Source organism: Chiloscyllium punctatum, chromosome 32 (genome assembly GCF_047496795.1).
Source record: "Chiloscyllium punctatum isolate Juve2018m chromosome 32, sChiPun1.3, whole genome shotgun sequence".
NCBI classification, from domain to species: domain Eukaryota; kingdom Metazoa; phylum Chordata; class Chondrichthyes; order Orectolobiformes; family Hemiscylliidae; genus Chiloscyllium; species Chiloscyllium punctatum.
Window position 1 is genome coordinate 43,202,049 of NC_092770.1, and position 14,194 is coordinate 43,216,242.

A 14,194-nucleotide genomic window follows, 5' to 3' on the forward strand; every position below is an offset into this window, starting at 1 on the left:
AGTCAGCATGGTTTTGTGAAGGGCAGATCGTGCCTCACAAACCTTATTGAATTCTTTGAGAAGGTGACTAAGGAGGTGGACGAGGGTAAAGTGGTAGATGTGGTGTATATGGATTTTAGTAAGGCATTTGATAAGGCTCCCCATGGTGGGCTACTGCAAAAAATATGGAGGTACGGCATTGAGGGTGAGTTGGAGGTTTGGATTAGGAATTGGCTGGCTGGAAGAAAACAGAGGGTAGTAGTTGATGGTAAAGGTTCATCTTGGAGTGCAGTTACTAGTGGTGTTTTGGGACCATTGCTGTTTGTCATTTTTATAAATGACCTGGAGGAGGGGCTAGAAGGTTGGGTGAGCAAGTTTGCGGATGATACGAAAGTCGGTGGAGTTGTTGACAGTGAGGAAGGATGTGGTAGGTTACAGCGGGATATGGATAAGCTGCAGAGCTGGGCAGAAAGGTGGCAAATGGAGTTCAATGTGGGTAAGTGTGAGGTGATTCACTTTGGTATGAGTAACAAAAAGATGGGGTACTGGGCTAATGGTCAGATACTTGGTAGTGTGGAAGAGCAGAGGGATCTTGGTGCCCATGTACACAGATCTCTGAAAGTTGCCACCCAGGTAAATAGTGCGGTGAAGAAGGCATATGGCATACTGGCTTTTATTGGTAGAGGAATTGAGTTCCAGAGTCATGTTGCAGTTGTATAAGATTCTGGTGCGGCCACATCTGGAGAATTGTGTGCAGTTTTGGTCGCCATACTATAGGAAGGATGTGGAGGCACTGGAATGGGTGCAGAAGAGGTTTACCAGGTTGTTGCCTGGTATGGTAGGAAGATCGTATGAGGAAAGGCTGAGGCACTTGGGGCTGTTTTCATTGGAGAAAAGAAGGTTTAGGGGTGACTTGATAGAGATGTACAAGATGATTAGGGGTTTAGATAGGGTTGACCATGAGAACCTTTTTCCACGATGGAGTCAGCTATTACGAGGGGGCATAGCTTTAAATTAAGGGGTGGTAGGTATAGGACAGATGTTAGGGGTAGATTCTTTACTCAGTGAGTCGTGAGTTCATGGAATGCCCTGCCAGTTGCAGTGGTGGACTCTCCCTCTTTATGGGCATTTAAATGGGCATTGGATAGGCATATGGAGGATAGTGGGCTAGTGTAGGTTAGGTGGGCTTGGATCGGCGCAACATCGAGGGCCAAAAGGCCTGTACTGCGCTGTATTTTTCTATGTTCTATTACTTACAGTGTGGAAACAGGCCCTTCGGCCCAACAAATTCACACCGACCGTCCGAAGAGCAACCCACCCAGACCCATTCCCCTACATGTACCCCTTCACCTAACACTACGGGCAATTTAGCATGGCCAATTCACCTGACCTGCACATCTTTGGACTGTGGGAGGAAACCGGAGCACCCGGAGGAAACCCACACAGACACAGGGAGAATGTGCAAACTTCACACAGACAGTTGCCTGAGGCGGGAATTGAACCCGGGTCTGTTGAAGAGAAGAATGTTTAATTTCTTTTTAAAACCATTAGTGATCATTTAGCATTGTGTAAGTGGCGACAGTCTGTCTTACTGCAAATCACTGGTCCTCATTCATCCTCAAAAATGTTTCTTCGTGTTGGTTTCAGAATTTGCCTTTCAACAGCTCACAGGCAACAATGGGAGCTGGTGCCATATTAACTTACAATGAGAGCTGTATGTTAATTGAGTTACTGCTCGCAGACTGCAATGCATCACCAAGTGATACAAAAGCTCAAGTAATTACAGTACTCAGAACTGAGAAGTAAAAGGAGCGAAACCTGATATTGCTATGTCCCAGTCTTGCTTCTTTTGTGATTTACCTCATCAGCTAGAGCTTAAAGGTTCACAATAATTCTGTCATGTCTTGCTGCTCAATGCAGACAGAAATTCAGGCACCTTAACATGGTTGTCAGCAGTTACCAGTTAAGGTGAACAGTTTGCCATTCAGTACCATTCTATCTCAATCAAACACATGCAGCATGCACCAGTAGCCTACATGGTAAACACATTGAATGTTCTTTAGCCAAATGACCATGTCTCAAGTTAAAAGCCTTTGGTCAAGTCCAGAGGGCGTGTCAGCAATCAGGGAGAACAGATACAGTCAGTCGAGGACTTCTTCCGATACTGGTTCCGGGCTATGAGCATGGTCCATCAGCCACTTGTAGAGGGAGAGGAGCCAAACATCACACATCCCACCATCACTCTCAGCGTGTACTGCTCTGCTGCATACCATTTCCTCCTAGAATCAAAGGGAGAGATTGGATTGGATGAAATTGTGTGGCACAGCTCTTAGTGTTAGTGCAGGTGGGGGGAGGTTACGGGTGGGGGAAGGTTGCGGGTGGGGGGGGACGTCGCGGGTGGGGGGAGGTTGCCTGTAAGGTGTCACAATGCCTATAAGCTTGCAAACTCACACATTTCTGCATTATTTCAAGACCACTGCCTCACAAGAATGGTTACAAGGAGAGAAAGTCTGCAACCACCGCTGCAACCCCTGTTGTTCACTAAAAATTAATGTTTTCGATTATTTGAAGACTTTCTAACATATGATGCTCCCACAGTGACATGATGTTATGCTACACTAGGCATTCAGGAAAGAGTAGCACTCCCTGAGACAGAGTTCTACCATGGAATGGTGCTCAGGGTGGGTAGTTCCTGGAGCATCATTCTTGGAGCTGCAATTACAATACATTGAAGGCCAGTCAGAGAGGTGAACTTGGGAAGTAGCAATATGTTTACAAATGTGTGATTCTATTTAGATGGAGGTTATGGAGAATGGGCAACAGAGTATACTTAAGGCCACAATTGAATCAACCATGATCTTACCGAAAGGCAGAGAGACTCTTTAGGTTGAATAGGCTCCTGTCACTTCTATTTATTATATTCAGGATCTTGTGGTTCTGTGCTATGGAGAGTGAATGCTAATACTTCCCTGAGTGTTTTCTGTGCTCAAAATGTATATGGTTGATCTATGGCATTGTAGTATGATAGTTACCTTCAGTTATTATTGAATTAAAGAACGATACAAGATTCAGTCTTCTGTGACTGTGCCAATCTTTTTGCAGGGACCCAGTCTGTCCCACTCCCTTGTTATTTGCCTATAATCCCCCAAATCTTTCCCCTCCAACTATTTATTGATTTCCCTTTTGAAAATTACAAGTAAATTTGTCTCTGTCCCTGTCACCCATTCTGACCCAATACATTTCAGATCACATTTTGCCCACGTGGCATCTAATTTTTATTCCAAACATCTTCAATCTCTGCCCACTGATTACTAACCCTTCTGTCACTGGGAGTGTTTTATCTCTCAAATCTGTTCCTGATTTTAATCACCTCTATCACATCTATTAATTTTCTCTGCAGGCTGGAGAACAATCCCAGTATCTCCAGTCTCCTCGCACTGTGCAAGTGCTTTATCCCTGACATCATCCTCCATTCTCTGCATCATCTCCAAGGCCTTGATGTTCTCTAAGAATTACTAAAATTTGGTGCCAGGACTGAAAGCAATTTAAAAAAAACTGAGGCCTAACCATTGTTTTATAAAAGGTTAAATCCATTTATCCCATTTTAATGTGATCAAAGGAAGCTAACTCTTACGGTAAAAATTTATTTTCAGTTGGTGTGAAGTTCCATTCAGGAGAAATTATCCATTTGGGAACCATATCACATTGCAAACGGCAGGATGCGCCGTCATATAGTCTGTTCACTGCAAGTGCTGTTAATAGTCATCAAGGAGCTGATTTCTCTCTATCCTTCTGTAAAACGAAACACATCAAAATTCATTTGCACCTCACTAGCACTGAAACTGATGCAAACACAGTAAAACGATACTTGTATATAGTGCCCATTCACCGACTTCCGAGTATCAGGTTCGATGACCAAGGGAGGGTGGGGATCAAACAACGTTTTTCTCACAATGATATTTAAATTAATGAACAAAACTAAACAGATTTTCAGGATTGACATTGAAATGAAATCGGTTCCAACATTCACAGTTTAACAAATCAGTTGAGACAAGCACCAGAACAGCAAGCAATTTGCCCGAATCGAATCCGAGGAGGGAATGATTCGAAATGCTGAAGATTTTACAATTCTATGTTGCTACCTGAGCTGTGTTGTAACGTGAGATATATCTCTTAACCCGAGCAGTTGTGGTATTTTGTGAAAGTCAGTTTTGTGACTCCTCAGTAAAATCTCTAAAATATTCATCCAATTTCCAAATCAGCTGGAAACATATAAATAACAACGTGGAAAGGAAACAAGAAACAACGAGATCTCAGATTTTAATGATTTGTTTACTATTCAGTCAGAGTTTCTGTTCGGTAAACCTTGATTCTGCCTGGATGGAACAGTTTTGCTGGCATTAGTCCATTAACCTATTCATTCAGTGTTGAAAACAATTCTGACCCCTGACAAAAAAAAGCTGGTCCTAATCGATAAGGTGTTGGTAGCATTTTACCTTCTCCTACCTCAGTATTTTTTTTTCATTTGCCGCTTTCTATATTCCTACATATCTCTTCTGGTGATTTGTTTTGGTATTTCGGGAAATGTGTTGATCGTGACGTATGTTGCAGGCAGACACCCTGGGGGAGGGAGAAGAAAGCCCCAGAGCCAGCGAGCTGCAGAGCAAAGTGTTAGCGGAGAGCATTAGGACAGGGTAACAGTGCGGAAGCAGGCTAGAGGGGAATAATTGCAGCAGCAATGTCCAATCTGAAGAAAAATGAAATGGAAATCAGGGACAAAGCTATCTTGCACCAGCAGAGGCGTCTAAAGCAAGCCACACAGTTTATTCATAAAGATTCAGCAGACTTGCTCCCTCTGGATGGGCTGAAAAGATTGGGAACATCAAAAGATCTGGTGAGTCGTCCTTTCGGTTGGCAACACGTAGCCAGCGCTGCCTGCAGTGAGCAGCAGAAATTCGGGGAAATGTAGCGGGACGGTGATACTTATAATCGATATTTGTGGGATGTCAACTCTCCAGTAGTTTTGTGCGTTTTTACGTGGACTATATGAATGAATATATGTGATGGTTGGTGCTCCAGCATATACATTTACGAGTTTGAACCTATGCACCTTTTATGTAAATATTTCACATACATAAATGCTGAGATCTACTACATGCTGAAATCAGTGGCGCGTCTCTTATGTGATTAATACGTGATTAGGATTGTTTTAACATCCCAACTAACAACAGTTTGAGACTGTTCGCCTGTTTATTCATCGGCAGCACAGCTTCTAAGGGAAAAGTCCTGTCCAATTTGAATAAAATGTTGCCTTGCAGCAATAAAGCCTTGCAGATCCATAGGGTAACTGGACAGTATGGATTAGCTGAGAATACTGGGTTAGTGGTGCTGGAAGAGCACAGCAGTTCAGGCAGCATCCAAGGAGCAGCTCCTCGGATGCTGCCTGAACTGCTGTGCTCTTCCAGCACCACTAATCCAGAATCTGCTTTCCAGCATCTGCAGTCATTGTTTTTACCTCCCTGAGAATGTTGGAGTCTGTTCCACTGTCAGGTTAGTGGAGACATTAACATGGTCTGGATGCATAAACTGAGTCAGTACGTCCATCAGATTGGGAAAAAGTAATAGAACGAATTATATTCTAATTAGTTCAGTATCACTGAAAATACCTGATATGTGAAAGCAGACGGGCGAGCGAGAATAGAGATAAGACCAGAGGGACAGATACGTAGGACGGAGACAGAATTGTGGAGAAATATAAGGAGGAACAGAAAAATATCAGTAAGAATGAAAAGAAAGAGAGAAAACCAGGACCATTGGAAGAAGAGCGATAACAGCAGCTGGAAGAAACATTAGAGAAGGAGAAATAACGACTGGAAGGAGAATAAAGATGAAACAAATGGGTGAGACAGATAGCATCATACAACAGCTAAAAAGGTAATTTAACTCACTGTGCCTGTGTCTGAATTGTGAAGCAACTATTCAATTCTTCCCATTGTTCTGCACTTCCTGGTTGCCAAGCAAATCTTTTGTTTGAGGTATTTGTCCAACTCCATTTTGGAAACCATTATCCAATCTGCTTTCCCTACCTTTTCAGATAGTGCACTCCAGGGAATAAGTTGCTCAGCGAAAAACTTTCTTCTCATCTCCCCTCTGGTTCATTGGAGAAAACCTCTCAGGGATAAAAGATTAGACAATCAGGATAAATAAGAGAAAATAGTAGACGAGAACTGAGAGAAGAATCTATGGCATGAGATGGAGAAAAATAAATAAAAAGGGAGAATGACAAGAAATATAGGAGAAGGAGGGAGAGGAGAGATAAACAGAGGGCTTGATTTTAAACCCACTCCCTCTGGCTTGGTCAGGGCAGGACTGTGAACAGAGAGCCATGACTTACTTGTATCATGTTTCTACCCATGCAATTTTAACTGGTAGGATTCTGACATTGAGGAAGTTTGCTATCATGATCATTTTGTAATTAAAATGGGGAATGTCATTGGCATCATAATTCTGACATTGAGGACTATGAGGACCACAAAACTTACTATCAGAGCAGGTAGTGATCGGCATCAGGTCAGAAAGGTTCAATATCTTTGATGTTACATTTCAGTACAGTTATTCATGGATCTGGAGGATTAGGGTATCTCCTCAGCTCTTTGGCCTCTTTGTTCTATTTCACTGAAGCATGGCTAAAGACAGAAATGGAGGAGAGAGAAAGTGAGGAGAATACTGAGGAGTATAGCTAGAGTTAATGGTAATTGTCTTTTCCCTACAATGGGGGATTTCAAGACTGGGAGTACATTTTTAAGGTGAGAGGAGCGAGATTTAAAAAAGACATGCAGGGAGAATTTTTTACACAGAGGGTGGTTCATGAATGGAATGAACTTCCTGAGGAATGGGTGGGTATGAGTACTATTACAATGTTAGAAAGACATTTGGATAAGTAAGTGAATAGGAAATGTTTGGAGGGATATGGGCCAGGAGTAGGCAGGTGGGACTAGTTTAGCTTGAAATTGACTGATTGGACCTAAGAGCCTGTTTCTGTGCTGTATGACTCAATAATGCAAGTTGCATCAGAGGCTGAAAACACAACTGACAGAAAGGATATACAACGAATGTCATGGGTCTGAAAAGTAACAAATATAACAATGAGAAACTTGCACTGCAGCTGATGGCTCATGCTCTGACTCATTATCTATTTACATAGAGATTCCATGGGCTCTAGCCTTTTTCACATTCTGTTACAATATTCACATTCTTGAATCATTATCTTTTTCATTAGAGACTTCACTCTCTCATGCATCAATTTCTTGCAGATTGCATGGATTTTGCACACTCAACTCCAATATTTCTCTACTCCTGGTGCTTTACTGTTACTGAGAGATTCTTGCTTCCATGTTGCCCTTTAATAGGTAATCAAAGTTATTTCTGTCAATGCTTCAGACATAACAATAAATATCATGAGGCTGTGCTTTTGATGGGGAGCCTTCAGCTTGAGGGGATTACTGATCAGAGAATCAAACAGAAGGGTCAGCATTCTAATCTAAGGTATTTCTAACTTTCTGGTGATTACATAGTTACTAAGTTAGCCTGGAGCAGTGTTTTTTAGAGCAGTAAGACTGTGCTTTTTTTTGGAACTGTAGATTGTTAAAGTGCAAAGATGGCCTATAATAGAGTGATATGTTCTTCCTGTCAGATGTGGGAAATCAGGGAGAGTTTCCATGTTACTGATGATTATATCTACCCGAAGTGTCTTTGGTTTTGAATCCTATCAGATCACATGGATCAGTTGGAGCAGCAGTTAGAGGCAATGAGTAATTTACAGGAGCTAGCAGGTGTGATGAATGGTGGTTATAGGAAGGGATAAAAACCACAGATACATTTAGGTAGATGGGTTACCTCCAGGAGAGGTAGGTAGTGCAGGACTCTCCTGTGGCGATCCCTATCTCAAACAAGTTTGCTTTTTGGAAAATGTAGGGAGTAATGGACTCTCAGGGGAATGTAGCACAAACAGCCAAGTTTCTGGTACCGAGAACGGCTCTAATGTAACGAGGGGTACTTCAGGTTCTAAGTGATCAATTGTGATGGGGGACTCCAGTCAGAGGCAAGAAATCAGAATGCTGTAATGCCTCTCTGGTGCCAGTATCAAGGATATCTCAAAGAGGGTGCAGAATATTCTCAAAGGGCACAGGGACCAGCAGGAAATTGTTGTACACATTGGAACTAACAATATAGGAAGAGAAAAAGATGAGATTCTGAGGAGAGAATATAGAAAGTTAGGCAGGAATTTAAAAAGGAGGTCCTCGAGCATAGGAATATCTGGATTACTCTGGTGCTACAAGGGTAGCAATAGCAGAATAGAGCAGATGAATGCACAGTTGAGGAGCTGATGCAAGGAAGAAGGGATCACTTTTTTGGATAGTTGGGTAGAAGTGACCTGATTATGAAGGACAGATTGCACCTGAATTGGGAAGGGGACAAATGTAATTGTGGGGAGATTTGTTAGACCTGCTTGGGAGCATTTAAACTAGTAAGGTCTGGGGGGGATAAAGAGGTATCTCATAACGAGGTAATTTCCACGCAAGAGGCCTAACAAGTAAAGCAGATGAACTCAGGGCATCGTTGGGAACATGGGACTGGGAATTGATAGTGATTACAGTGATGTGGCTCAGGGATCAATAGGACTGGCAGCTTAATGTTCCAAGGTATAGATGCTATAGGAAGGAAAAAGAGGGGTGCAAGAGAGGAAAGGGAGTGGTATTTTTGATTAGGAATAACATTATGGCTGTACTTAGGGAGGGTATTCCTGGGAATATGTCCATGGAAGTTTGTTGGGTGCAGCTGAGAAGTAAAAAAGGAATATTCACTTTATTAGTATTGTACTATAAATCCCCCAATAGTTAGTAGGAAATTGAGAAACAAATTCCGAAGGAGATTTCAGCTATCTGTAAGAATAATAGGGTGGCTATGGTAGGGGATTTTAACTTTCAAAACAGAGACTGGGACTGCCATAGTGTTAAGAGTTTAGATGGAGAGCAATTTGTTTATTGTGTACAAGACAATTTTCTGATTCAGTATGTGGATGTACCTACTAGAGAAGGTGCAAAACTTAACCTACTCTTGGGAAATAAGGCAGGGCAGGTGACTGAGGTGTCAGTGGGGGAGCACTTTGGGGCCAGCGATCATAATTCTATTCATTTTTAAAAAGTAATGGAAAAGGATAGACAGGATCTAAAAGTTAAAGTTCTAAATTGGAGAAAGGCCAATTTTGATGGCATTAAGCAAGAACTTTCAGAAGTTGATTGGGGACAGATGTTTGCAGGAAAATGGTTGGCTGGAAAATGGGAAGCCTTCAAAAATGAGACAACAAGAGTCCAGAGGCAGTGTGTTCCTGTTAGGGTGAAAGGCAAGGCTAGTAGGTGTAGGGAATGGTGGATGACCAGAGAAATTGAGGATTTGGTCAAGAATAAGAAGGAAGCATATGTTAAGTATAGACAGCAGGGATCGGGTGAATCCTTAGTGAATATAAAGGTAGCAGGAGTATACTTAAGAGGTAAATCTGGAGGGCAAAAAGGGGACATGAAATAGCTTTGACATATAGAGTTAAGGAGAATCCAAAGGAATTTTATAAATACATTAAGGACAAAAGGGTAACTAGGGAGAGGATAGGGCCGCTTAAAGATCAGCAAGGCGGCCTATATGTGGGACCACAGGAGATGGGGGAGATACTAGTCGAGTACTTTGCATCAATGTTTATGCTGGAGAAGGATATGGAAAATATAGAATGTAGAAAAATAAACAATGACACCTTAAAAAGTGTCCATATTACAGAGGAGGTAGTGCTGGATGGCTTAAAATGCATAAAAGTGGATAAACCCCCAGGACCTGATCAGGTATACCCTAAACCTCTGTGGGAATCTAGGGAAGTGAATGCTGGACCACTTGCTGAGATATTTGTATCTTGGATAGTCACAGGTGAGGTGCCGGAAGACTGGAGGTTGGCTAATGTGGTGCCACTATTTAAGAAAGCCGATAAGGACAAGCCAGAGAACTATAAACCGGTGAGTCTGACATCAGAGGTGGGCAAGTTGTTGGAGGGAATCCTGGGGGACAGGGTGTACATGTATTTGGAAAGGCAAGGACTGATTAGGGATAGTCAACATGGCTTTGTATGTGAGAAATCGTGTCTCACAAACTTGATTGAGTTTTTTGAAAGAGTAACAAAGAGGAGTGATGAGGGCAGAGCGGTGGACGTGATCTATATGGACTTCAGTAAGGCATTCAACAAGGTTCCCCATAGGAGACTGATTAGCAAAGTTAGATCACATGGAATACAGGGAGAATAGTCATTTTGATCCAGAACTGGCTCAAAGGTAGAAGACAGAGGGTGGTGGTGGAGGGTTGATTTTCAGACTGGAGGCTTGTGACCATCAGTGTGCCACAAGGATTTATGCTGGGTCCACTGCTTTTTGTCATGTATATAATTGATTTGGCTGTGAACAGCAGATGACACCAAAATTAGATGTGTAGTGGACAGTGGAAAAGGTTACTTCAGATTACAACGAGATCTTGATTAGATGGGCCAATGGGCCAAGGAGTGATAGATGGAGTTTAATTTAGATAAATGTTAGTGCTGCATTTTGGATAGGCAAATCAGAGCAGGACTTGTACACTTAATGATAAGGTCCTGGGGAGTGTTGCTGAACAAAGAGATGCCTGGAGTGCAGGTTCATAGCTCCTTGAAAGTGGAGTCGCAGGTAGTTAGGATGGTGAAGAAGGCATCTGGTATGCTTTCCTTTATTGATTCAGTGCACTGAGTATGGGAGTTGGGAGGTCATGTTGCTGCAGTACAGGATACTTTAATGATATTGCGTGCAATTCTGGACTCACTGTTATAAGAAGGATGTTGTGAAACTTGAAAGGTTCAGAAACGATTTACAAGGATGTTGCCAGGGTTGGAGGGTTTGAGTTGTAGGGAGAGGTTGAATAGGCTGAGGTTATTTTCCCTGGAGCGGCCGAAGCTGTGGGATGACCTTATGGAGGGTGATAAAATCAGGAGGGACATGGATAGGGTGAATAGACAAGATCTTTTCACAGGGATCGGGGAGTCCAGAACTAGAGGGCATAGGTTTAAGGTGAGAGGGGAAAGATATAAAAAGGGACCTAAGGGCAATATTTTCATGCAAAAGATGGAATGAGCTACCAGGGGAAGTGGTAGAGGCTGGTACAATTACAACATTTAAAAGGCATCTGGATGGCTATATGAATAGGAAGGGTTTAGAGGGATATGGACCAAATGCTGACAAATGGGACTAGATTTATCTAGGATATCTGGTTGGCATGGACCAAACAGTCTGTTTCTGTGCAGTACATCTCTATGACTCTATAACCCTATTAAAATAAATTAACATAAAATCAGAAGCATCACAGATGGAAGAATTGGGTCGAGAAATCAGTGTTTCTCATTTGCAAGGTCCCCATTGAAGCATTTGTGATGCAGTTTCTTCTTTTTATTTTTCAAAACCTAACCTAAGCCCATCCCCCTCAACATTGATAGCTTCAACCTAAGTCCTTTTTGGTGTTCATCTTGATTATCCAACTGGCAGCTTAAGAGCAGAAAGTTACTTTTCAGTATTTGCACTGGAGTTCGACAAAACTATTAGAGCGATATAATACGAGAGTATGAGATGAAATGAACCACAAAGAGGCCATTTTACAAGGGCAGCATGGTGGCACAGTGGTTAGCATTGCTGCCTCACAGCGCCAGAGACCTGGGTTCAATTCCCGCCTCAGGTGACTGACTGTGTGGAGTTTGCACGTTCTCCCCGTGTCTGCATGGGTTTCCTCCGGGTGCTCCGGTTTCCTCCCACAGTCCAAAGATGTGCAGGTCAGGTGAATTGGCCATGCTAAATTGCCCGTAGTGTTGGGTAAATGTAGGGGAATGGGTGGGTTGCGCTTCGGTGGGTCGGTGTGGACTTGTTGGGCCGAAGGGCCTGTTTCCACACTGTAAGTAATCTAATCTAATCTAATATAATATTACCTTGGCACAGTGCTTTACCTTGAGATGGGCATATTGAAAAATTAGACTAATTGTTGCCAGGGGGATGCCTGAGAAAAAGGTTAGTCACATGGCAGGTATTGGAGGTATTATCTGTCATATGACATTTTATCACTGGAGAAATTGGGTGCTGGGAGACTGAATGCAGTTTGGGAGTGCTCATGATTTTTGACTCAGTGAACGAGTTAATACAATTCCTTCATTGCTCCATGTCACTGCAGCAGCTAATCATGCGTACCTAACTCAGTGAACAAATGTTCTGTGTCTCAAATTCAATTTGTTGCCAGGAGGCCAGTGCAGGACACTATTTACAGAACGCAGAACAGTGAGGTGTTTCTTTCCACTCTGTATTAATTATTTGCCTCAATCATAATTTACCAAGTTGAAAATCACACAACACAAGGTTATAGTCCAAATAAACCTGTTGGACTAGAACCTGGTGTCATGTGATTTTCAGCTTTGTCCACCCCAGTCCAACACTGACATCTACACATCATAATTTACCAAGTAGGCAACAACTCAGTTTCAGTAACATTGCACATGTTTTGTCATCACAAAACACATATTAAAAATGGGAGGTGGGACATACATGTCCATTATGGTTCTGAAGTATGCCATGCCATATATATTTTTGGGCCATTCCACTAATATGCAGAGTACATAACAAAATTGCTTAAAATACAAAATAAATGTATTCAAATTAAGGCCCTGTGCTTGATATGGCTTCCTTTTCTCGTATGTGTGTTATGTTGACATGCCAATAGAGTACCGAGATACCATAGCACAGTCAGGGATACCTTCTCTCAGGTGAAAGGTAACATTATGACTCTATCAGTCCTCAGATAGGATGAAAAAAGTCTCCTGACACTATTTCATAGAACATCAGGGAATACCTTCCCAATGTCCATGTTCATATTTATCCTTCTATCAATAACATGTAAAACAAAATATCTGAGGCATTTATTGCATTGCTGTTTGTAGGATTTTACCCTGGGTAAGTTGGCTGGCATGTTTCCCTACATTGCAAAAGTAAGTACAACTTCAAAAGCAATTAACTGGTTGTAAGACACTTTAAGTTATGCTGAGATTCTGAACTGTGCTATATGAATGCAAGTTCTTGCATAAAAACATACCAAATAGCAGCAGAAGTAGACCATTCAGCCCGGAAGGCTGGAGCCAAATCCCATTTGATAATATCATTGCAGATCTGTTTGTGTTTTGAATTCCACATTCCCATTTACCCCTGATATCCCTTGATGTCCATAACAATTTATCCACCTCTGCCTTAAAAAATTCAATCATCCCACCTCCTCTGCCTTCTGAAGCAATGTTCCAAAGTTGCACAGCCCTCTGAGAGAAAAATATTCTCCTCAGCTCTGTCCTGAAAGGGTGACACCTAATTTTAAACTAATGCCACCTAGTTTTGGACTAACTCACAAGAGGAAATATCCTTTCCAAATCTACTTTGTTAAGACAATTCAGGATCTTATACACTTCAATCTAGTCACCCCTCATTCTCCTAAAGTGCAGTGGATACATGTCCAGTCCTATTTCCATAGGTCAAACCATTTCTCCCAGGTTTCAGTCTAGTAAACCTCCTCACAATTCTTGCCAATGCTTTTACATCCTCAGGAAACCAAATCTGGACACAGTATTTGTGAGGTGTCCCATCAACCCCCAATATAACAGAAGCATACCATCCTCATTTATATGTTCAATTTCTCTTGGAATAGAGGATTGCATCCATTAACCTCAGGCACAGTAATGTTTGTGACTCATGCACCAGAACAACTAAATCCCTCTGCACCTCAGAGTTCTGCAGCTATTCTCTGTTCAAGTAATCCCCTGCTTTTTAATTTTTACTTCCACAGTGAACAACATCACATAGTCTCATGTGATATTCCATCTTTCAGCTTTTTGTCTTTAAGCTCTGTATGTCTTTTCACACACTTTTCTACCAATCTTGGTGTCATCATTGGTGGCAAATTTAGCACCTTCCTTCACCTTCCTTCACCTAAGTCATTGATGTGAACTATAAAAAGTTGAGACCCAGCACAGACCTCTGCACTCACCATACCCTAACAATCAAGCAAAAGTCCATTTGCATAAGTTCTGTTTCCTGCCAGCCAATCTTCTTCTCCCACACTATTTTTGAAGAGA

General features: G+C 42.1%; 1 protein-coding gene across 1 annotated transcript in view; it reads left to right on the top strand.

Annotated features, from left to right (window-relative positions):
• Window positions 1-4,626: 4,626 nt before the first annotated feature.
• The window catches only part of nrip2 (nuclear receptor interacting protein 2), a 67,679-nt gene continuing 58,111 nt past the window's right edge, over window positions 4,627-14,194 (top strand). Inside the window, exon 1 of the mRNA XM_072552196.1 lies at window positions 4,627-4,873. Within this exon, the coding sequence (XP_072408297.1) occupies window positions 4,718-4,873 (156 nt within the window). The 5' untranslated portion in view covers window positions 4,627-4,717. The remainder of the gene's footprint in view (window positions 4,874-14,194) is intronic.